Consider the following 27,935-nt stretch of genomic DNA (forward strand, 5'->3'; position numbering starts at 1 on the left):
TCACATAAAAAAGCACCTTCACATAAAAAAGCACCATCTTCATGTAATAAAGCACCATCTTCATATAATAAAGCTCCACCTTCATATAATAAAGCACCATCTTCATATAAAAAAGCACCACCTTCATATAATAAAGCACAATCTTCATATAAAAAAGCACCATCTTCATATAATAAAGCACCATCTTCATATAATAAAGCACCACCTTCATATAATAAAGCACCATCTTCACATTAAATAACCACAGCATAATATAATAAAGCACCATCTTCACATGAAATAGGCACATAAGGCAGCAATGGCGTTCCATAGACATTCTCTCAAAACTAACGTTATTCATAAACTGGTACAGTTTAGGCAAATAATTTCGCAGACTCTGTTATAGCATTAGATTACAATAAATCTTCAACAATCAGTAATAACATTGATACGTTTAACAATCTACGCACCTCACAAAGGCCTACAACTCAAAATGACGACAATGTCCATGATCATGCCCGACTCCATGTTTTCTCTTCCTAGTTCGTGTATAGGAATGAGAGTACCAATGTACCGGATGTTGACATCAGAGAAGTGTTAAGCCGCGCAGAAAAAGGTATGGCTAAGGTGATTGGATGAATTAATTGCTGAAATAATGATTATTTCAAAGTAAATTTATCACTGTTTAAAATGAATGATGGATTGAAGAAGTACTGCAAAAAGTGAAGAAATAAGAGGGGTTAAAATAGGGGGTGGGTGTCAATTTTGGGACTTGGATTTATTTGCTGCGGATCGCTGTAAGTTGTAAACAAGCTCAATTTTGACCTATAAACGCCATGGGACCCTATGTATTTCTATTGATTTTGTGTTAGTGCTTGGAATGAACTTTCAAATGTGACCAAGGATATGTCTGTAAGTATAATAGCAAACTAGCCAGGTGGGTTTAGGTTAACATTGAGCCCTATGGGAAATGAATTGGTACTCTTTTCCCTATATACTCTTCCTTGTCGGCGCCCTGTATAAAATCACGTGATTGGTTTAAATAAAAGACAAAACCAAACATTCCGGGTATAATCTCTTTTGAGAAGTGGACAGGCATAGCCTACATGTAACTACATTCAAAGCATTGGGAATAATCTATGGAATTTATGTTATAACCAAAATTTTATTTCATCTGTTTTCACTTATTTTGGCAATATATGAGCACTGAAATCACATACATGTCCAAGACCAACTTTGTTGTCGATATCGACGATATCGACAACAAAATGACGATATCGACATCGATATCAAATTTTGAAAAATGTTAAACCAATTATGGTGTCGATATCGACGATATCGACAACAAAATGACGATATCAACATCGATATCGAAATTTTAAAAATGCTAAACCAATTATGATGTCGATATCGACGATATCGTTCACAACTTGACGATATCGAAATCGATATCGACATACAATGATTAAGTTGCAACATCGTCAAGTTGTGAACGAAATCAAAATCGATATCGACATACAATGATTAAGTTGCAAAAACGTCATCAATGCGCGTCACAGATGTTTCTTTAAAAAATAAATTCTAATCTCTCATTTTTGTTTACAATATTTTTATTTTTGATCCCAAAAAGTGATATTCGTTATAATAATCTAACGTCTCAATCGCTTGTTATTCTTAATAATTTTGTCTTCATTATACATGTTACACATCGTCAAATGAAACAAACCGTAGCTTGCGTAAGTCATGTGTTTTGTTGCATGCATGCTTGAATTTTGATACCAATTTAAGTCTGTTCACACGCTTCAGTGTTCAGATTGCAGAACTCCGGAACTTTGTGTGGATTTACGTTCTGCTTACACCATTGCAATGTAATCTTTTAATTATAACATTTCTTTTTAATTTAATGGTTGTAATATGTGCATATGCCGTTTACGTAACTATAAAGAGTGAAAATGCTCTAAAAATAGAAATATTTTCTTTTCAATTTCAATTTTATGATCTTAAATTACCATGGGATTTCAGGTTATTCTATGTAGTAGAGAAATTGCATGAAGGAGCATCTTCTTACACATACGGGACCCAAGGACTGAGCATCGCGAAAAAATACTACAACGATCAGCAGACATACCTGCAGACGAATCATCAAAATGACACATTTCTATCAGGTAAGCCACTAAACACAAAACAAATTCTCTATAAAAACTTTAATACGGTTTATGATTTTTATTAATTGAATTCGTTCTCTTACTAGAGTGTCTTGTTTATGTATAATTAAAACACTGTACACTTTGTAGGACTGATTGGCAAAGCCAAGGGGCAGGTACACAGACTTGCAATGATAATCGAGGCCGTATCAAATGCACAAACCGTATTGCAGGAAATTGGAGAGGCAAATATCCATAAAGTTGACGAGGAATTCATAAGGAAAGTTGACATCCATTTGAAGGAAACCAGATATGCCAAAGTGATATCTGAATCCTCCACAATAAAAAGTATTGCTGTAAATAATTATTTTCTACAGCAAAAAAAAATCTGCATGCCGGGTATTCCAAAGACGAAGATTCAGTACCAGACAATTTGAACCCAGCTCTCACAAAAAAATCCTGCTTTGGCCAGGAAAAAATGTAAAATGTCAAGATGTAGCGCGCTGCTTCTGATCAAATGCAGAGACAATAAAGTTTCACATGAAAGAGCTAGCAGCCATCGGTATTGGAGGAGTCAACTTGGAAAAGCCCATTGGAGGGGGTCGAATAACCGTTGTGTTTGACAAAAAAGATGTGCCCGATTCCGATATGGAAGGAGCAATGGAGTTAGGGGAAAAGCTGGTTCGTTATGGTGTCAAATTCGACGAGTACAAATCACAGTTGGAAAATAACGAAAATATTCTCTGTCCATCAAAGAAACAAAAAAACATGTAAACACTTCAATAACGGCATGCCCTAATTATGTTTATAATTAAAGAGAACGTTTAAATTCACAATCTTTTTGTATTAATCTTTAAAACTGAATTGGTTTTCCAATATTGAAAAATTAAATAATAGTTGAAGTTTTCACAATGCTGAGTACGTAAACCTTCAATCCCGAATAATACAATACATACATAATGAATATCAACAAAAATGATCATACAGTCTTATTAATTAACATGCATGCAAAACGTTAAGATAAGCATGGTACAGTTTTCCAAAGTACTTGATTACCTTGTGCACATATGCAAATCAATACGATATCCGAGATCGTTAAAATATGGTCAGTTGTAGTTTTCTATGCAAAAGAATATCGCTACGATATCACCTATCAAAATAACACATGGACAGCTATCATTGTGAACAAATGTGTCTCGATATCGATACGATATCGACATGGATATAGACAACTTGTGGACAGTTGTGGACAACGAAAATCGATATCGATATCGTTAGATATGAACAGCTGTAGCTGTGTACAAATGCGACACGATAACGATACGATATCGTCGATATCGACATGGATATAGACAACTTCAGTTGTGGACAAAGAAAATCGATATCGATACAATATCGACGATATCGACGTTAAATATGAACAGCTGTAGTATAGAACAAATGCAACTCGATATCGATACGATATCGTCGATATCGACGATACCGACATGGATATAGACAACCTCAATTGTGGACAAAGAAAATCAATATAATATCGATACGATATCGTCAATATCGACGTAAAATATGAACAGCTGTAGTTGTGGACAAATGCGACTCGATATCGATACGATATCGACGATATCGACATGGATATAGACAACCTCAGTTGTGGACAAAGAAAATCGATATCGATACGATATCGTCGATATCGACGTTGAATATGGACAGTTGTAGTTGTGTACAAATGCGACTCGATATCGATACGATATTGTCGATATCGACATGAATCTGAACAACTTCAGAGAACAAAAAAATTCGATATCGATACGATATCGTCGATATCGACGATATCGACGCTCAATATGGACAGTTTTAGTTGTGTACATTTGCATTATGTTCTATATTATCAAAATTAGTGAATCGATATCGATACAATATCGTCGATATCATTGATATCGATACTACATCGTGTCTTGGACATGACTCTGAAATCACCCCTACTACTAGTAAACCTTGAACATGCTGATATACGTTCTGCAGAAATTACAGAACAAGGTGATGGAAAATATTTCATTTTTACTGAGAAACCTAAAGAAATGATTTTGAAGATAATTTCTAGAAAATGATATCGTTGTTTTTTCTGTAAGTTAGCAAAAAGCGCACAAACGTAAATATCAAATTATACATCCGCTGAAACCTTCTCATTATTTGACCAAAAAAAAAATGAAACAAACCACAAAATTACCAGTCTAAGATTTATCTTTATTATCACCACCTACACTACCTCAGAAAACTGAGACTTAAAGTGCTTTATTTCCGAATAAGCAAATTTCTTCACAACTTGTTCTAGTTTTTGTTTTAATTTTACCAAAATCTGTTGCTATCTTCGTAACATCATTGTATGGTATAAGGTTAAGTGACGCAAAACATTCATTTGAGTTCTACTTTTTTTTAAACAAAAAAATATTATTTCCTTTTAAGAATTTTAAATCAGCCTTGAAATTTTATTTTTGATGGTGGAGTTGTTTAGGAGCGGTTATTACAAATAAGGAAGAAGCGAAAGTAAACACAACTTTCGCTGGGAATTTAAAATGACCTAAGGGCTTAACTAATGCAGGAAGTTTTATTTGTTATTTATTGATAAATCAAAAGGTAAAATTATCAAATGACTGGGTTTAATCTTCCTTGTTCATAAAACTAATGAGTTTATTTCAAAGTATTATTGGACCGCGACTGAAAGGCGAAAAAAGGTTTGGAAAATCTCTCTCTCTCTCTCTCTCTCTCTCTCTCTCTCTCTCTCTCTCTCCATAAATACACAATTTTCTTCTCATCAATATTTATGTGGAACGTTTTCAATAGATACTTTTAATATAAAGTGAAATTCTGGCAATATTATTTTGATAATATACATTATTATATTATTTCAATTTCAGATGTTTATTATTATCTTCTTTGGAACCATACTGTTCATTTGCGTGAATGGAAATCACGAGCCATGTTCTACAGAAAGAAATTGCACGTGCATATACAACGGCACTTTCATCTTTGCAAATTGCAGCGGACAACATTTGACAGCAACTCCAAATTTTACAAATGACGTCACACAAATCGATTTTGGATGGAATGATATTAAAGATTTTCCCATGCATTTGCCAGAAAATTTGACATTTCTAATTTTAACTGGAAATTCCCATTTGCGAAAAATCGAAGCAAATGCGCTGCAAAGATACCAAAAACTTCGGCACGTCGTCATATCGTATTGTAATCTTCAATATATTGAATCGGGAGCATTTTCAAACAAAAGTGAACTAGAACATCTAGACATCTCAAATAACCCGGAACTTACCCTTTTGGTTCTTTTAAACGTCACATATGACATACAAAATTCTAATATCAGAACTCTACTTCTTGACAGACTTCAATGTATATATGGCTTAACCAATGTTTTTCGAACCGAGTATATCATTCATCTTGCGAATACCTCTTTAGAAGTATTGTCAGTTGCCTCCAACAGAATAGCCTTCTTTCAACCTTCTGTGTTGTTGAAGTTACCCAAAACGTTGCAAGCATTACATGTTGGAGACAACGATTTGAGCTTCGGAACATACCTTTTTCGTTTGGGTAGTCTTAAGATGTTGAAAATACTCAATGTTACATTTGAAAACAAGTTTCATCTTCAAAAAACCATATTATACTACTGCAAGGATACGAAAATACCGAATTGTTCTTCTGTGACTGCCCCAAAAACCGACCGTTTACTGACACGTGTTGCAGAAATGGAAACATTGATAAATAAACAAACTGCAGATATCGGCGACCAAGTTGCAAGTTTAGGGGTATATATAACCAATTACCTACCTCCAAATTTGGAAAAACTGTACTTTCATGATAACATGTATAAAATGGAAATAAATCGGTACCATTTTAATACTACAAACCGCAAACTGACACACTTGTTTTTACAGAACAATATTTTCTACTCATTACAAGGGCCATTACGTGGTCTCCAAAGCGTCCGTTATCTGGATTTGTCAAATAATCTTTGTGTTAAAATATCAAACGAATTTTTCGATGAATTCGGTGGACTTGTTTATCTGAATCTTTCACGAAATGTGCTAGGCAGCTGTATTGAAAGTGATGTGAAAGGAGAAATATTTCGACGGCTTAGGAACATGGAGATACTGGATTTGTCAAAAAACCAAATTAGAACCCTTCCACGACTAATGTTTCAACATATGATTAATTTATCCACACTTTTTCTCCATTACAATTTTTTGAAAACTTTTGATATTGTTATATCACATATGCGAAATCTTTCATTGATTGATTTATCAAACAATCAAATTACGTCTCTAGATCCTTTGATATTTACACCCATAGAAAGATTGATTCAGAATTACGGACAGCTTAAAATGAATTTACTCCAAAATCCACTCCAATGTGGCTGTCTTGACTTGGACTTTCTACAACGGGTTTTACGTTACAAAGATCACTTTCTATACTTATCAAAGTACAACTGTACTTCAACAAACTCGACATTGCTTCATTTTCGAGACTTAAGTAACGTAGTTACATATCTGGAAACCTATTGTGCAACATATCTTTCTCTGATAGTTGTACTGTCATTGTTATTGTTGGTTTTCATGAGTATCACCATTGCTTCAATACTCAACCGATACAGATGGAGATTAAGGTACCTATATTATCTTGCAAAGAGACGATATACAGAAGTTCAGCACATGCACATGGTGAATGATGATGAGACATATCGCTTCGATGCATTTGTTTCGTATGCCGAAGAAGACCGAGAATTTATATTGAACAAATTAAATTTTCTTGAAAAAGAAAATGGCTTAAGAATTTGCATTCACTGCCGAGATTTCATTCCTGGAACTGACATTGCAGACAACATAACCAACGCTATTCACACCAGCAGACGGACGGTGTGTGTTCTGACGCCATATTTTCTTGATTCTTACTGGTGTATGTATGAACTAAATATGGCAAGAATGGAAACAATATACTCAAGAAAAGGACAAAATATATTGTGTTTGATTATTTTGAACAAGGACGTTTTCAGAAAAGTTCCATTTAAATTTCTGGATTTATTGGAAAATCAATCCTATTTAGAGTATCCTGACAATGATAATGACCATGTTTTATTCTGGGATAAGCTTTGTGAAACGTTAAAATCACGTCCACAGTAGTCTTTGCTAAAGTACTTACCTATACTAGTATATACATACAGAATGGCATATAAACTATTTTATATCAATCTCTATATCTCTCTTAACTGGCAGGCTGTATAAATATTTCCTGCTATTAAAGCATTATCAATTTAGAATCAATATGATATGCATTTTCTTCTAATAATTTTGAAATATATATTGTAATACATAATTTCAATACTGAGTATATACTTTGTCATCACTTATGATCATTAGCTTGTGAAATGGAAGCAATTTCATATATTACTTAAACATTTATCACTTTTGAGTTAATGAACTCTTTTTGATGTAGCCCAAAGTTGCTGCCCAAAGTAAAAAGGTTAAAAAGATTAAATCTTTTATTGTTGTTTTATGTCTGTTAATACTACGTTAGCATATAAGAAAACTTTTTCATTGAGAAATTATTTGGTTTTTTTTTCAAAGTGCCTTAAAACGATCATATCAACGCAGAAAGTACAGCGCAATTTTGAATTTTCATTTCCATCCAAATTGCGTTGTTAACAGTGTACAATTCTCATTTGTCATTATCAATAAAATATTATCAGGTTTCAAGGAACGAGGAAATAAGATATCTCTACTAAACGAAAGATATTAAGTAAAAGGATTATACCTGTAACTATTTCATTCCGGCAATTTTACGTATAAATAGAGTCTATACGGAAGATTAAAATTTACAAAAAAATACAACAAAAGACAAAAAAAAAAAGAAGAAGAAAAAACAACCTAAAACGGGTAATATATATATATATATATATATATTTCATCTTTATAAGTCATTACGGAACAAAAGGTTTTACACGAGAGAGAGAGAGAGAGAGAGAGAGAGAGAGAGAGAGAGAGAGAGAGAGAGAGTAATAGGTGAAACATTTGAAGCAGAACATATGAACGCATATACCTATACCCCGCTACAGTTCTATACTGTAGACCCTCTTTGTACAATTCTGTCAAAAAATCTGCACAATCTACTAAAGACACTGAATAGGGATCTGTATTCTGTTTAACACCCCCAACTACTGAACTTTCTAAATTTACAATCGTAGTCAATCTATGTTCCTTCTCTCCATGATGCTAATAAAAGTTAAGCTAGTTTCTTTTGAGCCTTTATCTTTAAAATTTTTGTTGATAGATGCCATGCCGTTAGAAAAGAAATCTTTGGATGTGGATGGTAAATGTTTGACCTTGGTAGAAATAAAAGATCTGCCCTTGGAGGAAGTCTTATTGGTATGCAATAGATATGTGGCGCAATGAGAATTATTTGACACTGAAATTGCTTCATATGAGACGAAATTTTCGGAATATGACATATTGGGGGATACGCACATGCTATCATCTTGTCCCACGAAATTGACAATGCATCTATTGCTAGTGCTTTCTGATCTGGAATCAAAGAACAATAAACCTGATCCTTGTGAGTCCGTTTCGAAGCAAATAGATCTATCATTGGGTTTTCCCCAAGAACTAAAAACTAAACTTACATGTTTTCTTCTTTTTCTTGTAGGGTATCCAGCAAGCAACCGAAAGATTGTTGAGTATAACAGTTTGACACAATCGCCTTCTTAGATGCCACTTGTTCAAGGTAGCCTAACTTCTCAATTGCTCTGAGAGATTTGATATAAAGTTTAGGTGAATTTCCAAAAGCACCTTTCTGACCGTATTTCTTGATAAGTAGTGACTCTACTGAGTCATCTAAAGAGGCCACATTCAAAAATTCCTTTTGTCTTTATTTACTGGAAACAAACTCTTGTAACTGTCTTTATAAGCTGTAAGTTTGGAAGGTTTTTCTATTCTCAGTGATTAAATGATAATATCTTTCTGGCTTAAATCCCTACACAGACCAACGTCTGTATTGTCTGTCGAAATAGCATCAGATCCAAAATTGCTATTTATTTACTTATTTACTGTTTTCTTATTTTCAACAGGTTTTGAATCATAGTATTTGGAAAAAAGTTATATTAATTTAGTTCAAATATATTCTTGAACACCGGATTTCTGACTCTGACAAGTTTCTCTTCTAGATACACGGCTTTTTTGTTCAGGTAAGTCAAATAAAAATCTTATTTCTCGTCTTCTTGTGATACTTGAGGCGCATCTGAAATGCACTCTTGTGTATCGTGAGTATGGCCCGTCAAAACGGCCGGATTTTCTCTTTATCTTACTTCATGCCCGCCTCAGTGTCCTTATTATTCACAGAAATATGAGTACCTGTGAAAACTTCGGATTCGTTTCGCACAGGAAAATTGGTTGTACAGTTTTGTAGAATTTGGAAAATCTGGTCTATTTCATGCACGGATCAATAGGGGGGTTAGGGGGGTCATGACCCCCCTGTAATATTCAAATTTCTTTAAATTTCATTATAAATATAACAAAAATATGCCTCGAACCCCCCCCCCCCCCCCCGACAAACTGAAATAACCGTTGGACCCTCTCCCCGGAATTTTTTTTGTCCCATTTGCTCTTCTTGACTAGCCAATATAGCTTTAAAATCGTTCAATTCCTCTTTCGCTTTACCGGTATATCTTTTCCCACTCCTGTTATCGTTGTATTCATTAAGGATATTTCTTTTATATCGTCATCTACCATTTTGATAAGTCGATGCCGTCAGATTTGAACAATAAACTAATTAGAGAGAGAGAGAAAGCAAGCGTGTCTGTGACTAATTTAAGTCTATAAAGCGCTTTATTGAATGCGAGTTGGCTGTGGTAAAGGGAAATATTAGTAAATCCATATGTATATTTCTAGGTGGTAAATAAAAAAACCCCGAATGAAATGAATATCATTGTTTGATCAAGCAGTAGAAATTGAAGTTGCAAAATATACCTATATTGATATAGTTAATTGACAACATTGACGAAATTATTCTGTGGTGATGTGTGGAACTCCACCAATTGTTTCCTCTTTTCTTATATTACAGCCAAATGAAGAATAACATCATGCACAATAGCATAGCATTGCAAATTCCATGTCGTTCGTTCATTATAACATAAGAAACCATGGAATATAATATTTGTGAGAGCAACAACAGACTTGAACAAATCAATTACATGTATGTTAGATTGAATAAACAAAAATACTTGTTTAACAAATTCGAATTCTTAATTTGATACCACTTGGTTCTTTTTCAGCATGAACACATAATTACGGGAACCGTGACAGGACTTGCTTTATTTAAAGAATGATTTGATAACACCCGTTAACGTATTTAAATGTTTATTGTACAACAAAATAAATTCAATTTTTCCTATTGCTATCGTTAAAATGCATAATCGTATTATTTTTACCCCAAAATTTAAGATCGGCAGTCTAGATCTGCTACAAACACGTCAAATTCAAACAATTTTATAACAATTTTATCGAAATAGTCTCTGTCAAATTCATCTCCAATAAGACAGCTACACACAAATTCGACTGGTCCTTCGAATCGCGTACATCAGACGGGCATTGCCAGTCAACAAAGTACACCAGACATGCATTGCCCAGTTGCCAGTCTTAAAAGGGCCTCTTTTTCGGAAATTGGAATACCGAACCAATTTTAAAAAAAAATGAACACTTGCTAATTAACAAAGTAAAATAAATTCGAATGTATGCATTTCCCGTTTAGAACATATTATATTCTACACAAGATCAGTGTAAGCATACTAATAAAATGTAGAATCATAAGCAAGATACAGAGCGTGCAATTCTGCCAGGTTTAAGTCATGCTTATGTTCACAAGAATTTATTACATTCAACATAAACGTTTTAAACTTGGTATAAGCTGTTCAGCATTGAAAATTTAAAATAAAATGCCTTTAGCTCTGTGTGCAAGTATAGAATTGTGAGGAAAGCTCTGTATCTTGCTTATAACTCGAAGCTTGACACTCATATATGGTTAGTTCATATTAATAAAAAATTGTAAACAATTAAATAAGAGAAAAGCGCACTTAAACAAAGACAATGCACAATTTATAATTCAAAATGAATTGTACATATACCTACAAAGAGAAAAGACTCGAGAAAATTCTAAGCATCTTAAAATGGAATAACACACCTGAAAAAGTCACTTAAATTAACAGTTTATTATTTAATTATGAATGATATAATGATGAATAAACTTTACATATGTCAAATAAGGGAAGCAATTGCAGTTTTGGTATAAAAAATGAATTTACATTCAGTAAGAAACAACAAAATCCCATGTGGGATTGGAACTCAGGATGTACGGATGATATAACAAGATTGACACTTTATCCACTCGGCTACGGAGTAAGTTACATGATACCGTTGATAAAATCCTTTCAATAAAACGAAATGTCGTTTCGATCCGATGTCAGCCATTTTCTTATGATGTGTTATTACACCTTAACAAAACACATACCAATAATCAACCATTACGCAGAGATCATACCGAATTACTAATAGAATGAAATGCATTTTAATATGTTGCTAATGCATTAGACTATGCTCATTTTGCGCAGTTAAACAGTCAGCTGCCTGATTTACCAAAGTCTATGTTTGATTTGATGCATCAAAATTCCAAAATACAGGCGATATTTCTAAGAGTTATAAATCATAATCCATTAAAACGAAGCAAAAATTATAACAAGCGAAAACAACCGTTTTAAAATGTAAATGCACTGAAATATTTAACCTCAATTTACTACACAAAATCAGTACCATTATATCTTGCATGTTTCAAAAATTCCCTTCGCACTTGAATGTTGCACGACAAACAAATAATTCATTTTTGTCAGATTGACTCTCTACACATGCGTCCAATATGGCTGCCTCAAACAAACAATCTGGTTTTCTATATACTGTAAACCAACTTTTATTTGCGGCGACTTTATTTCGCGATTTACTGAATAACGAACCAGAAGTTAAAAAAAATGATTGAACCCCCCCCCCCCTTATAAATTTCGTAATTAGCTCAAATTTGGAATAGAATTAGTCCTTATTTTTTTACAAAATATATTTTCCTTTTCTAAAGAATATTTAAGCTAAATTACGTTGAATTTCACTCAGTAGTTCTTGAGTAGACTTTTAAAAACGCACCCTCTTTTTTACAATGAAAACTGGCCGTCCATTTCTGCAATTATATTGGAAAGCTTTGTGGCATATTTGGTTGAAATTTGCGGAGTGGTTTTAAAGAAGAAGTTCAAAATGTGAAAAGTTGACAGACTGACGGACAGACGGACAAAATGTGATCAGAAGTAATTTTTAATGACAATTACTTAGATGATGTCTATGTGGTTCATTTCAACTTTTTCCAATCTTTACAAAAACAACTTGGAAAAAAATGAAACAATATGGGGGCATACATGTTCATCAAACAAAAAACTAGCTGGCCATTTTAGATAAACTATGCTTTATTTTGTTAACCAAATGTATAACTCTTAAAAAAATGTTTCTAAAGATAGTATGTAAGCCGTAAAATCTTTTCCTATCTTATGAAATTTTTTGAAAAGTTGCGTGATGAATGAATTTAATATTTTTTATTTTTTTGTTTATTTTTTGTAGAAAATCATCGAGACTTTTTCATTTAACAACTTTCATTTGATTTTCTTACATTTTAACCTATAATAATGCATTTTCGTGCATAATCTAATAAATACTTAGATCATGATTCATTGTGTTAAAATTTGGCTGCTCAATTTTTGGACCTTGTTAACTGAAGCTCATTGTAAGAAAACAAACGTGCAAAGGTATAAACATTTTGACCTCTTTAGTAATTAAAAAAACTTATGACACTTAAAATTTTTAAAAACTGGGTTTGACACACATTTCTACAACACTGGGTCTACCTTAATGGAAATAATATATAGTTAAAAAATAAAAAAAATTCCAAATCGGCTTCCCTGAAAATCAGAAGCATTGATTGCTAGTAAATTAATTCTGATAAAACAATATACAACAATAAATTGTTCACCTAAGCAACAATAGTCATACATTTTTTTTTCTTTTTATTCCTATATAAAATTAATCCCCACTGTGGTCCAGCCCTAAACCCTTGGATTATGATTTGAACAAACTTGAATCGCCCTTACTTGGGGATGCTTTAATACAAATTGCTTTAATACAAACTGCTCTCCTGCTTCCACACAAGTTGCAGTCTTTTTTTATGCAGGTGTTATATAACATGTATAAGGTTATGTTTAGAACATGCTTTTAAAAAAATGCCAAGAAAGTTTCAATACATGTAATTCTAAATTCATTTAAATGACGTAGATGTATTGCATGGCCTGCACCCAAGAAAGCTTTTTGCAAAGTTTAATTGTAAATGGCACTGCCTTTCTGAAAATAAAACATATTTTAACCTCATAATACTCAAAGAATGATTCCTTATTCCTTAAATAGAAAGTTGTTTTTTCCTGTTACACTCTCTGTTTAGAATATCAAGATATTTTTACCTTCTCATTTTAAAGAACTTGTACTAGTATATTTTTTGAGTGCATTTAGTATTTATTCAAAACTGTTAAATTGATGCATAACATTTGTATATTATTTTCCAAAATATATCTCTTAAGCTGTGATACAAAATATATTTCTGTTGCCAAATACTGGTTTTTTTTTTCAGGTACAACCTCGTTGTTCCTAGCTGTTACATGGATGCACAATAAGAACAAAAATAATTTGTCGGAGTCGGTGAGAATTGGTTGTTAATTTGATATGTTTTTATATTCCAGTTTAAACAAAATCACAATCTAATCAGAGCAAGTATTGACCTTATTTTATCTATAGTCAAAGTTTTCAACCATTGAACAGGAAGAATTTCTAAGTTTGGCGTTGTTGAGTTTCTTTGCATGTTTATTTATACAATTACTAAATTCATCTCTCTTAACACGTGGACACTTCCTTAAATTTTAAGATTGTTGTTAAGTGTTTTCAATAAAGACTTGTGACAATAACAGCACCTAAAATAAATAGCAGCATTAATTTATTCCTCAGTGGATAGGTTATTTCTTTCAACATGGAATCATTCCCCCCACAAATGTAAGTGCATTAAATTGATATCCTAGATTTTTCTTTTTAAAGGGGCAAGATTTTGATCAAATGCATTTTTACTTGTTTGTTTATTTGTTATTTACAATGCTTTAGGAATGTAATTCTGATGATCAAGTGAAATTTGAGAGTCAGTCGTAGAGTTATGAGCAAGATACATGGGTCACAACTCTTTGTCATGTAAACAAGGCTGGTGCCCTATTTTTGTTTTACATAGGGTCAATTTACAAGTAAAAAGTCTTTTTCAAGCTGATTTGTCTATCTTTTTATACTTTTTAAGCATAAATGAACAGTTACAAACGTTTAGCACTTTCATTTTAAGTCTTAAAAATGGAATTTTCACTTCTGAATCAACATTCAAAATGTAAACAAAAGCTTTGTTTACATAACAAAGAATTGTAAGCCCTGTAACTTGCTAAAAAATCAACAAATGATGCTCGAATTTTGGTTGCCTTTTAAAAATGTCTAACTGAAGCATTGATAACATTAAAATAGGAGACATAATTTTTGACCAAATCATGACCATGCCCCTTTAATGTAGACAGAAGAGTACGATTTCTACTTTCATGATTTTTAAGTTATAAATACAATGCAAATAAAAACAAAAAGATATGTTTCCAAATTATACATTTAAATAACAACAGATACGACGGAATGCAGCACATGTCCGAGTCGGTGTTTGTGGGACTGTGTAAGATAGTGGGGATGTTACAACAGGTAGCTATCCGTAGGGACACTTGGGACTTTATGGAGATGGTGGACATAAGAATGAAAAAAGGCTATGGGATCCCTATGTATAGTGGAAGTATAAGAGAAGGATTAAGACTAGTGGGATCAGATTTGGACTGTATGTTCTGGCCAAACAACCACCGAGTGATCATGAACATGTCTCAGACCAAGAATTACAACACAAGCAACACGGCCTTGATTCTCTCTGACAGTTCCGAGAGCCCACCAGGATTCACTCTTCTTCAATTACTGACACCATTTACATACAGACAAGTCCAATTATCATGTGTCAGAGTGAATGGAAGAGTCTGTATATCTAGTTCTATATGGAGACATATAATGTGTAATGTCGGAAATCTTGATTCTACTGTACACGGACCCTGTGGTAGTGGTATTTACAGAGGATCACTAGAATATGATCTTGCCCACTGTTTTGTTTCTGACATTTGGCCTCTGTCCGCCCTAAGGATACTTAGATGTCATTCATGGCCTGATGCTGAAGTTGTCAATGACATTGTCAGAAATGGATGTCACTTTGTAGCGATTGGACACCCATTAGGACCCCATGAAAATGAAGAATGGAGAATTTCTTTTTCTCGGGCAGAATATAAACTTGTGTCATCAATGAACCACTGTCAGTTTTTGACATATGGATTGTTAAAAATTTTCTTAAAAGAAGTTATAAATCAACAATCAGACGACACCAATAAATTGTTGTGTTCCTATCACATGAAGACAACAATTTTCTGGGCGATTCAACAAAACACACTACCTCACTGGTGTTCACAAAATCTCTTGGACGGTTTCTGGGTCTGCTTTAAACTCCTCCTTAAATGGGTGTATGAGGGGATCTGTCCTAACTTTTTCATCCCACAAAACAATTTGTTTCTGACAAAGGTCCATGGCTCAGCACAAAACAGGTTGTTCCTACAGTTACATGAATAGTACAAGAAAGGTCTGGCCTGTCTGTTACAGAGTTCCTCTATCAGGTCCTACATTGTTGATGTCCTGTACAATCCTAGACTTTTTATTTGTACAGATGAAAGTATAATGAGATCGGAAGTTGAAAATGATGGAGAACTTATCGGAGAGTCCATAATGGCTGTAGCTGCAAATTTGTTTACGGGCAATATTACCAAAGCAATACACATGATAGAACAGTTTGTGCATTCACCATTGACACAAAATCAAGTTGTTGTTTTGCAAAAATTTGCAGTCATCATCTTTCAGCAAACTTCTTTTCTATTACAAAACATGTACACTAACACAGGTGTCAACAAACAGGTATATATTGCAGACAAAATTTCCTGCCGTATGCTGAAATTAGCAGCCAAGTTTGGGTTTGTTTCTGACATGCTGTATATTGCCATGTATTATAACAAGACGCTCAGATACAAGGAAGCTCTATCTGCAGTAGAGATGACAAAGGTCAAGTTAGCACAGCCATATATTATGTATAATGGACGTGTAGTAAGAGAGAGGTATACTGAGGCTGTAGGGGGAAAATCCTGGTCTAAAAAGATGAGAGAGGCTGTAACAACTGATATTGTACTTATCAACAAAATTTGTTATATCACAGAGCTAAGATCAGAACAACAGTCTGCTCTACAAAATAGAGAGCTTGCATTCGTTATCCCAGTGTTTGTAATGTTACATTTCCTAGAGTTCTTGTGTTACAGACAAATTGATACAACATTATCACAAGCAGCTCTAGATGAGCTACAGGTCCTACTCCACCATGGTCGGAGACTGTATATACCTAGAGAAACCAGAGACATCTCTTGGGAGATCCTGGGGATCTGTCAACAGATCACAGGGAACCTCCCGGCTGCTCTTTACTCATACCAACAGTCACTGATTACAGAGTATCCAGTCAACAAAATACGATCTGCTACACAGATAAGAATACAGGACATAGTTCAGTCAACAGATAACCAGGTCCTTCCCTTAGATTGATGGTTCAGTCAACACTTTTATCTTTAAAATTATCTGTCTTGTGGTCTGATTCAAATAATTGCCTCCATTCGTTTTTGATGATTTTAAATAAAAATACTCATACATGTTTCTGTGAAAAAAATACTTTTGATATATATGAAAAAGAAAACATAAAGATAACCTCATTGACACATTATCATTTTTCACTTGGAAAAATTCACAGAAACGGAAACCGATTTTTTTACGGAGATTTATATTGGGAAATGTTTACATCTTTTCTACATTCGAAACACGCTCAGAATACCTCGCACAATTTTTAAACATCATCATCATCCGAGCTATTTCATTGCTGATGCAATGTAAAATCTCTGTAGACTTTCTATGTGTGTTCTGTATTGAAACCTTATAAGGGGTATGGGGCGTTTCAAAACAGAAACCGGACCTTTTTCATATTAGTTTGGACACAAAGGAATTTCAAGTTTAAATGCTTTATATATATTGATTTTACAATTTATCGGCTTAGGAATTATCGCACTTTTTAATGTGCATTATCAAGAAGTAGAGAGTGTTGTATTAGGTCACGTAACGATGGTGTCATCATTTGACCAATGAAATTAAACGCGGGAATTCTAGTGACTCTCTTTGTTTAGAAAGACGCGCTAAAATTCATATTTGTATATGATAATTACCTACTAATCTGATATTAATTTTAATTACATCATATAAATATCAAAATATCAAATGCATAGTTGTGCCATAATTTAATTAATTTTCAATTTTCAAATTTGGTATTATGTAATGTTATTTTATACAATTTTACATAATGTGTTACAGTGTTATGTAACAATAAATGTCACGCTGGTGGCAAAAAGTAACATATACCATGTCTTGTTAGCTCACCTGAGCTGAAAGCTCAAATGAGCTTCTCTGATCATATTTTGTCTGTCGTCCGTCTATCCGTCCATCTGTCCGTAAACTTTTCACATTTTCAACATCTTCTCAAGAACTACTGGGCCAATTTCAACTAAACTTGACACAAATCATTCTTAGGCAAAGGGAATTCAAAGTTGTGAAAATTAAGGGCCACATCCTTTTTAAATGGGAGATAATATTTGAAATTAATGAAAAATTTTCAAAAATTTTCAAAAAACTTCTTCTCAAGAACCATTCGGCCAGAAAAGCTGAAACTTGTGTGAAAGCATCCTCAGTTAGTGTAGATTCAAAGTTGTGAAAATCATGACCCCCAGGGGTAGGGTGGGGCCACAATGGAGGGTCGAAGTTTTACATAGGAATATATAGAGTAAATCTTTAGAAAACTTCTACTCAGAAACTAATCAGCTAGGAAAGCTGAAACTTGAGTGGAAGCATTATCAGGTAGTGTAGATTCAAAGTTGTGAAAATCATGATTCCCGGGGGTAGGGTTGCGCCACAATGGGGGGGGGGGTCAAAGTTTTACATAAGAATATGTAGATTAAATCTTTAAAAATCTTCTTCTCAGAAACTAATTAGCCAGATGATTCTTTATAATTGTTAAGACTTTGGCCCGAGGGCAATTCTTCGGCCTCACTAGAAGGTTCAGAGTTTGATGTAGGTTTTTAACCCATATATAAACAATTCTTAAGGATCATTTTGAGAACTGCAATACTCAACATGTAATATGACTATAAAATCATCCTGTTAGAAAAGGGACTAATGATTATAAAGATAAGAATATTGAGGGGGAAAATGGAATTTATTTATACAGGATATACATGTATTATTGTACATTGTCCAGATAGTTTGTATTATGACTCCATTAAGCTGATTTTATCATACCTATTGTTCCTCAGGTGAGCGATGTGGCCCATGGGCCTCTTGTTTTGTTATAAATGATGTATCGAAAGAAGAAAGGGATTGTCATACGTCAAGTAAACTACACAAGTTATAGCCCCTTCATGCGGAAATCAATTATGGATAAATGGACAATCGAAATGTCAAGCCAATAGTGGTGGAAGCAGAAACTCGGGACATATTATAAAAAGCCATCGACAATTACAACATATACCGATCTATGTTTAGATTTCTACAAGCACAGAGTTATATCTCACATTTATCCACAGTCCCTAATTTACAATTATATGTACCTGTATTTACATTGGAGTGCAGTACCTAAGATATGACTTTTGTTTATGTGTGCTTATGTGTAGTTATCTTAAAATCATTCAGGACTTTCTCTTTTTTTTGTAATATTTGAAATGAAACAGTATGTACTCTCCTAAAGTTATTTAGTTACTTTTTTGTTTCAGAACGGATGAAGGGAAAATGCATATTCAATAAGTTGAGTTCAATATAGATCAATTTGTTTCAATAAACTTGACTAATTTTTGATAACAGAGAGAGAGAATGTGCTATGTTTTGATGTTGCGTTTCTTTTGATGTACAATGTACCACTTTGATAAAAATGCTTTGCTTAGATCACAAATTCAATGTATTTCCTTTTATCGCTGAAAACAATTTGTACATGAAAAAATAAATACTTTTAAAAAATATGATGATTAAATTCTCATATATCTGGTCCACAATGACGTTAAAACTAGATATTTATTTCCCTTATATCTCATTCAGTTTTGAACATGATAATTCAACATTTATGAAACAGATCGGTATCAACAAGAAGAACACATTCGTCTTTAGCAGAAGCAATGATTTTACATTTATTAAAATTTGTTTTAATTTATGTCACAACGATTGAAAGCAAGTTCGTATATTAATGTCTTTCGTTGGTACTGATGTTTTACGTTATGTGGTCCTTAGTGCAGGATGATTACGCAAAATTTGCGATTTTTTTCAACATGTGCATGATATTTCAGATTTAAATGTAAACATGGCGGTTAAGACGTTGCAAATCCCGTTATTGTATGTACATCCTTTTACAACTCATTTGTTTGACTTTATAACAAACTTTTGAGGTCTGTAGTTTGAGGCTACAATTAATACACCGATGCCTAAAAAGGAATTTGATAATCTATAAATAACTTAAACAGCTTATGCCCACAAAATTAAGAATTTCTTCCAAAAAGGTAGTCGAATCTCAAAACTTAGAGATTTCTTTACTTCCATATTCATAAGTTTCTCAGTCAACAAGCTAATAAGATTCCTACTTATTTCTACAATTCAATATGGACGACAAAACCACACATGGGTGTAAAGGAGGCATATGATAACAAATCTTAGTTAAAAACATATCCAAATATTAAAACAGCATACACCAAATATTGTTAATTGATGATATGTCGTCGGTATACCTGAGTGTCGAGCTGAAGGCCACAGCGTGTGGTTTCTTATGTCTATGTACAAGTCTGTGTATGTATTCTGCTTTATATAACAAAGACATATGTCTGCTAACAATGGATCGCAATTGTTATCTATGGGGAGTCAGACGTTATGAGGTCAAAGCAAAGCATTCTCAAATGCTTTTCATCTTAAATAATGTACTTTATCAAGCAGGGATTTGTGTTGATCCCAATCTGAATGTCTACTTGCAGAATATAGCAACCATTCTCTTATTTTTTTGTCTACTAAATGCTATTTCCAATTTGCAAATATACCTTCACTACAAATAAAAAGATACACTACCCTGTATAGTATTGGACTCTTGGGATTTCTGCTGCAAACCCACAGGCAATAGAGTTCTAATTTTTTTTAAAACCATAAATACTACTGAGCTGAGAAGAGTTTACTAGCACAGCTTAGTAGGCAATCAATTCATTGATTACTTTACACGGAGAAACCTTGCATTGGTGTATACAGAAGTGTTGAATGATAAAAAAGCCCGATTAGCCCCTTTGCTTTCTAGCCAAATGCATAGGAAACATGCGTTATACATTCTAGTGAAATCAGATGTACTAAGAATGCTTTCATAGCCTTGTAACTATTTGTTCTACATCCAGTACAACTGTGCAACTGGCATGAAATGCTTGATAATTTAACAATGTTCATTTGTGCAAGTCTTCAGTAATCATTTTAACTTTTTTTTCTATATTTAATAATAGTCATTTTGGTTAATATTCTGCAATCATTTTAACGTGCCTCTTTTTTTTCTAAAATTCGCTTATTGATCATATATCTTGTAAATGGTTGACATCTCTTCCCCTTAATCATAAATATTTCTTCTGATCATGTCAAGTTACATTTATACGATATCTCCCCTGTCAATGGGGTAATCATACCCCACCCCCAGAAATGAAAATGACAAAATATCTTTAAAATCATGCATTCCTTACCTTTATATTTATTTCCTATGTATTTTTGTTCCTCATGTTATAACGCATCCTATGCTATATGACATAATTCTATTGGATGGTTTTGACCCCTATAAAACAGGAAATGCCGAAATTTCGTGAAAACCGTTAAAATTAAAAGGTGTTTAGGACATGATCCTCAGGAGTTGGTTTCAACCTTACCCATTCCAACGAAATGATAAAGAAAAACCGAAGAGATCCCAACCCCTAAACCATAGTCTGTTTTTTAATTATTTTTTTTTATTACTCCTTGTATACTTGCACATCACGTGGTATATATAGAGTATGCTCCCACTGAGAAACTCTGAATAACCAGAACTGGATTAAAACAAAAATTTGTATCTTATTCATATGTAGAGTTTGACCCATGTTGGTAATATCTACCCCAATAATGCAATGATCTTTCACTTGCGCCAAGCTATTTTTTACATGCATATGAAATCTCCATTCATATAGTTTACACGTAGCAGGGAGTCTCCAAACCACAAATAGTTATTTACCTGAGCAAGTAGATTGAAGATATGATGGGAAAACGCATCGTGTGACCGCACCTTAACACATGCATGACATCCTCCTACCATTCCAAGAGATATCTTGGCTATTGGATATTATAAGAGGAGTTTTGTTTGGAGGGATGAACGTTTTTCTTAGCTACAATTTGAGCCCTTGAAGGAAAATTAAATTTTTAAACCCGATTGCGCATCTGCATGACGACACTCTTATTCATATTACAAAAGATGCTGTAGATTATTTGAAATTTTTTTTTAAAAATACATCATTTTTTCAACCTTTTAAACCCAAGATTTAAAATCAAATTTTACGAAACCCTATTGCACATGCAGGACATTTCTTATTATGCTTCAAAAATTAATTTAACTTTCGCATTAAATGTTAGTGTTATGGGAACCAGGTTTTGTGCAAAATAACGTCATTTTTCAGCATTAAATAGGGGGGAAAATTAGATTTCCTGCACTTAATTGCACATTTACAGGTCACACTTAATCCTATTTCAAGACACCGATTTGGACACCGTTTAAAATTCCACGAGTTGTCCCCTACAATCAACATGGAATTTTTCAAACCCTATTTACAAATCAACATAACACCCCAAAACATATTCTTAGAGGTGATAAGTCTAAATGTAAGATCGGTTATGAGAAAGAACGACATAAGAGACGGACGGACATAGCTGGAATACAACAAAATATCCGAACTTTCTTTAGAAAGAGCGAGTACATATATAACAACACCATCAATAACTTTTGTTTCAAAAATGATTTAGGAATCACCACATTTACCGCATATTCTTAAACAGGCTTCCATTATACAATCATCATTACACATATCTCAACGAATGGTGGCAAGTCGCTTAAAGGAGGCCTGATCAACATCTACCATATTGGTGACGTCATTATTTGTAATAAAAAATGAAACGATTCGGTTTCAATTATGTAAACATTGAGTTCAGAAAAGGGACCAATATCCATAACATAAATGTTTAGCAACTCTAATAAAATGTTAAGTAAAACATGCGTACGTGCAGATAATGTCAACACAGTGATCATCATTTACGGAGGTGTCACTGTTTTTGTCGTCATCATCTTCAGGGGTTTAAACGTCCTTGAAATAAACACAGAAGTTGTCGTTCGTAATCTCATTTCGATAATATCTGGAAAAAAAAATCCTTTATCTTTCTAAATGGACGGTTGTTGTTACAGAAATTTTTTTGACAACATTGACTGTTCAGGTTCGACCTTTATCAAATTCCCACCCATTTATGAATGGAAAATAGAGCATATATTTATCTATGTCAACTGTGACATGGATGTTTTGTGCAATTAATCATAATAATTTCCAAAAACTTTTCATGACAACAATTTATAAGAATATGAAAGTTTAACTTAAAGGTCAACAACATTGGTTTAATATTTTGTTTTCCACTTTTCGTCATCATATTGAGTCCTGATCGTGAGGTCCCTAGCTAACTGGTCTTGTTTAAACTTTTAATTCACTAATCATAATTGTCATCTTGACATATTTAAATGCATCTGCGTTTTGTAAGATAAATAAAAATCTGTTTTGTTCCGTGTTCTTTTAATTGCTTGGAAGTAAAAATATACTATAAAAATGCTAGCTTCTTTCCTTGAAAGATTGCTTACGTAAATCCTATCCACACATACCTGTGTGATATTGCAGAAAGAGGGCATTTAAAAGACTGTCACAACTGTACCAATTGTAAGCTCGAAGACAAAAATTATATAAATATACAAATTGATACAAAACAACAGAAAATATTGTTTTAAAAGGTCGTGTCTTAATTATATGTTCTATTTTGGTGAAAAAAAAACCCTACACGTAAACTGATGACTGAGAGAGAGAGAAAGAGAGAGAGAGAGAGACTAACGGCAGGTGTTGCACATTCTTAGACACAGTTTGGAGAGACATGGATCTGAGCAGACGTTGGTCTTGGTGGCAGACCCCTGATACACATGGCTATCTACATCATCACACACCTGAGAGGTTATTCCAGCAATCAGACATCAGCCCAACTGATGGCCTTAACGTAAAGGTAAATAAAATGCAAACAGATTTTCTTTATCGTAAAGGTAATTTCGGTATAAATACATTTTTTGGTAACAATAAAGCATTTAATAGACGAAACTTTTTACAGGGACTATTTTCGTTTGTCTGAAATATAAATGTAAAAAACACAATATACGTAACTTGTCACATGTTCAATATATAGTTTTCCCGGCCATGTCACTGAAGGTGATAGAATGGCTTTCCCCCCGGAGAACGACTCTCGGATAATACCAGACACAACTGTCTCAGAACGGAAAGGAAAGAATAATTTATGGAATTGATTTGTCTGTATTTCCTTATTTTGGCAATGTATTGTATACAGGGAAATATTTGCCCCCGTTTTATTTTCCAACCTTTTGCCCTTATTGTTATTAGGCGAATTTAAGACTGGGCATTAATACAAGGTGAAACTGTTTGCAAGTTTGCAAGAAGGGCAAAATTTGCACGGGTGAAAATAACCCTGTATACAGTATCAGCACTTTCTTTACTAAGATACTTTGAAAAATCAGAAAAGATCAAATCGTTTGTTGCAGTACAAACCAAATTCTAGCAATTTGTCAACTGTTTAGAAATAATTTGGAAGACAATATATATAAAAATTGATGATACGTTGATTCCCTTGTAAGTTAGTAGAAAGCACATAAATATAAATATAAAATCACTGTCATATTGTTTGCGAAAATGATGAAAAAAAACCCAACAAAATTACTTGTTTAAGATCATTAAATGAAGAAAACCGAAATGTATTTAAAAGTGTTTTGTTTCTTAGGCAAATATCTTCTTAACGTGTTATTATTCTTGTTTTAATTTCACCACTTAAGAGAAAAAACCTGTCACTATCAATGGTACAGAATTTAATGGTTTAAAGTTGATGGACGCATACATTCGGTCTAGGCACAACTATAATGCGTTCTTCAATATCATATAGCTATCATTTCCTTGGAGAATTTTTATTAACATTGAAACCGATAAAGTTGTTAAGGAGCAGTTACTACAAATGGGAAAGTAAATACAACTCTTGTGGGCTTTAAAATAATAAATTTTAATAACCCAATAATTAAACTGACGCAGGAAGTTTTATTAGATTTTTGTTGATAACATAAGACTATAAAATAATCACATGGCAGGATTAAAGCTTCCTTGTTTTTCAAACCAATGAATTTGCTTTAGAATATTTTTGGCGGCAGGTAGTAAAAGGTGGTAAAATTCATAGGAATAAAAGGTAAAATAAATTTAAATCTTTCTTATATGAACAATTTTAATTCTTTAAATTTGCAATCATCATTATATATGTGAATCATTTTGTATAGATACATTTAAAATAAAGTAAAAGTATGGCTTATTTAATAAAGTACATTACGTTATTTCATTTTTAGATGTTTCTTGTAATCCTCTTTGGAACCATACTTTTCTTCTGCGTGAATGGTATTCAATTGCAATGTTCTACAGAAAGAAAATGCACGTGCATATACCGCAGCACTTTCATCTTTGCCAATTGCAGCGGACAACGTTTGACAAAAACTCCGAATTTTACAAATGACGTCACACAAATCGATTTTGGATGGAACAAGATTAAAGATTTTCCCATGCATTTGCCAGAAAATTTGACATATCTAATTTTAACTGGAAATATCCGTTTGCAAAAAATCGAAGCAAGTGCGCTTCAAAGATATCAAAAGCTTCGGCACGTCGTCATATCGTATTGTAATCTTCAATATATTGAATCGGGAGCATTTTCAAACAAAAGTGAACTAGAACATCTAGATATCTCAAATAACCCGGAACTTACCCTATCCGTTCTTATAAATGTGACGTATGACATACAAAATTCTAATATCAGAACTCTACTTCTTGACAGACTACACTGTTTATATGGCATAACCAATGTTTTTCGAACCGAGTATATCATCTATCTTTCAAACACCTCTTTAGAAACAGTATCCATTGCCTCCAATAGAATAGCCTTTTTTCAACCTACAGTGCTGTTGATGTTGCCCAAAACGCTGCAAGCATTAAATATTGGAGACAACAATTTGAGCTTCGGAAAATACCTTTTTCTTTTGAGTAGTCTTAGGATGTTGAAAATACTCAATGTTACATTTGAAAACAAGTTTCATCCTCAAAGAAACATAGCTTATTATTGCAAAGATAAGAGAAATACTTATTTTTATCCTGTGGCTGTCTCAAGTACGAACCGTTTACATACCCATGTTTCAGTAATGGAAACAAGATTAAATAAACAAACTGCAGCTATCGGCGACCAAAATACATCTTTAAGGGAGTCTATAACCATTTACCTACCCCCAAACTTGGAAAAACTCTACTTTCATAATAACATGTATAAAATGGAAATTAATTCGTACCATTTTAACACTACGAACCGAAAACTGACACATTTATTTTTTCAGAACAATATTTTCTACTCATTACAAGGGCGAGTGCGCGGTTTCCAAAGCGCCCGTTATCTGGATTTTTCAAATAATCTTTGTGTTGAAATATCACACAAATTTTTCGACGATTTCGATGGACTTCTTCATTTGAATCTTTCACGAAATGTGCTAGGAAACTGTTTTGAAAGTGATGTAAACGGAGAAATATTTCGAGGGCTTGGTAGCATGGAGGTGCTTGATTTGTCCAAAAACCAAATAAGAAATCTTCCACGACTAATGTTTCAACATATGATTAATTTATCCAGACTTTTTCTCCATTACAATTCTTTGAAAACATTTGATATTGTTATATCACATATGCGAAAACTTTCATTGATTGATTTATCAAATAATCAAATAACATCTTTAGATCCTCCAATTTTTGCATCAGTAGAAAGTTTGATTCGGGGTTACGGACAGCTCAAAATAAATTTACTTCAAAATCCACTTCAATGCGGATGTCTTGACTTGGACTTTCTACAACGGGTTTTACGTTACAAAGATCACTTTCTATTCTTATCAAAGTACAACTGTACTTCAGCAAACTCGACTTTGCTTCATTTTCGAGACTTAAGTAACATAGCTACATATCTGGAAACCTATTGTGCAACATATCTATCTCTGATAGTTGTACTGTCATTGATATTGTTGGTTTTCATGAGTATCACCATTAGTTCAATACTAAACCGTTATAGATGGAGATTAAGGTACCTATACTATCTTGCAAAAAGACGATATACAGAAGTTCAGCATATGCAAAATGCGAATGATGATGTAACCTATCGCTTCGATGCATTTATTTCGTATGCCGAAGAAGACAGAGAATTTATATTGAACAAACTTAATTTTCTTGAAAAAGAAAACGGCCTGAGAATTTGCATTCACTGCCGAGACTTCATTCCTGGAACTGACATTGCAGACAACATAACCAACGCTATTCACACCAGCAGACGGACGGTGTGTGTCTTGACGCCATATTTTGTTGATTCGTATTGGTGTATGTATGAACTTAATATGGCAAGAATGGAAACCATATATTCAAGAAAAGGACAAAATATTTTGTGTTTGATAATATTGGAGAAGGATGTTTTTAGAAAAGTTCCATTTAAAATTCTAGATTTATTAGAAAATCAATCATATCTAGAGTATCCTGACAAAAATAATGACAATTTTGCATTCTGGGATCAGCTTTGTGAAACTTTAAAATCAATTCCACAGTAGTCATTTATAAAGTTGTTAGAAATATATACAGAGACAAGATGGCACATAAACTATTGTATATTTTTTTTTATTTTTTTTTTTTACAAATCTTTGATATACTTATGTTCAAAATTATTCATGTTTTCTACATATTTATGCATAAAAGTTTATTTCACATTGGTGTTATGAATAGGTATAAATATTACTGTGAATTCATTAGATTTCGTGGGTGTTCAATTTTCGTGGAATTCGTGTGGACGAATCTCATCAACGAATTAACCTCTTTCACGAATTAATAAACCAGGGTAACAGAATCATAATTACTTTTGTATATATTAAAAAACCCGAAATTACGTCCCCACAAACCTGAAAAATCTAAGAAATCAACGAAAATTTACCACAACGAAATTAGATAATGCCGCCATATTATTCCTGAGTATTTGATCGTTTTCTTTATCAGATTTACAG

General features: G+C 33.2%; 4 protein-coding genes and 1 long non-coding RNA gene across 5 annotated transcripts in view; 4 read left to right on the top strand and 1 right to left on the bottom strand.

The window, feature by feature from the left end:
- LOC117691651 (E3 ubiquitin-protein ligase TRIM71) overlaps positions 1-560 on the bottom strand; it is a 39,902-nt gene extending 39,342 nt beyond the window's left edge. Inside the window, exon 1 of the mRNA XM_066071208.1 lies at positions 450-560. The gene's annotated coding sequence lies outside the window, so the exon portion shown is untranslated. The remainder of the gene's footprint in view (positions 1-449) is intronic.
- A 153-nt stretch (positions 561-713) lies between these two features.
- LOC136271346 (uncharacterized) lies at positions 714-2,959 on the top strand. Its single transcript, XR_010709277.1, has 2 exons — positions 714-2,144; positions 2,274-2,959. It is a non-coding gene; the product is annotated as an uncharacterized lncRNA (long non-coding RNA).
- A 1,749-nt stretch (positions 2,960-4,708) lies between these two features.
- On the top strand, positions 4,709-7,609 carry LOC105347481 (toll-like receptor 4). The gene is made up of 2 exons (XM_011456596.4): positions 4,709-4,855; positions 5,039-7,609. The coding sequence occupies exon 2, from the start codon at positions 5,039-5,041 to the stop codon at positions 7,310-7,312; it is 2,274 nt and encodes a 757-aa protein (XP_011454898.3). The 5' UTR covers positions 4,709-4,855; the 3' UTR covers positions 7,313-7,609.
- Positions 7,610-14,204: 6,595 nt separating this feature from the next.
- LOC136271571 (cyclic GMP-AMP synthase-like receptor) lies at positions 14,205-17,703 on the top strand. Its single transcript, XM_066071851.1, has 2 exons — positions 14,205-14,302; positions 14,956-17,703. Exons 1-2 carry the CDS (start codon positions 14,280-14,282, stop codon positions 15,983-15,985), a joined length of 1,053 nt encoding a protein of 350 aa, XP_065927923.1. The 5' UTR covers positions 14,205-14,279; the 3' UTR covers positions 15,986-17,703.
- Positions 17,704-24,999: 7,296 nt separating this feature from the next.
- LOC136271570 (toll-like receptor 4) lies at positions 25,000-27,527 on the top strand. Its single transcript, XM_066071850.1, has 2 exons — positions 25,000-25,060; positions 25,215-27,527. The coding sequence occupies exon 2, from the start codon at positions 25,215-25,217 to the stop codon at positions 27,486-27,488; it is 2,274 nt and encodes a 757-aa protein (XP_065927922.1). The 5' UTR covers positions 25,000-25,060; the 3' UTR covers positions 27,489-27,527.
- The last annotated feature ends 408 nt before the right edge of the window (positions 27,528-27,935 follow it).

Source organism: Magallana gigas, chromosome 9 (genome assembly GCF_963853765.1).
Source record: "Magallana gigas chromosome 9, xbMagGiga1.1, whole genome shotgun sequence".
Taxonomy (NCBI): Eukaryota; Metazoa; Mollusca; class Bivalvia; order Ostreida; family Ostreidae; genus Magallana; species Magallana gigas.

Excerpts from the sequence above, each read along its gene's own strand:
- LOC105347481 (XM_011456596.4), top strand. The coding sequence starts at position 5,039 with ATGTTTATTATTATCTTCTTTGGAACCATACTGTTCATTTGCGTGAAT.
- LOC136271571 (XM_066071851.1), top strand. The coding sequence starts at position 14,280 with ATGGAATCATTCCCCCCACAAAT. Across the intron at positions 14,303-14,955 it reads GAATCATTCCCCCCACAAAT|ATACGACGGAATGCAGCACA; the intron begins GTAAGTGCATTA and ends AAATAACAACAG.
- LOC136271570 (XM_066071850.1), top strand. The coding sequence starts at position 25,215 with ATGTTTCTTGTAATCCTCTTTGGAACCATACTTTTCTTCTGCGTGAAT.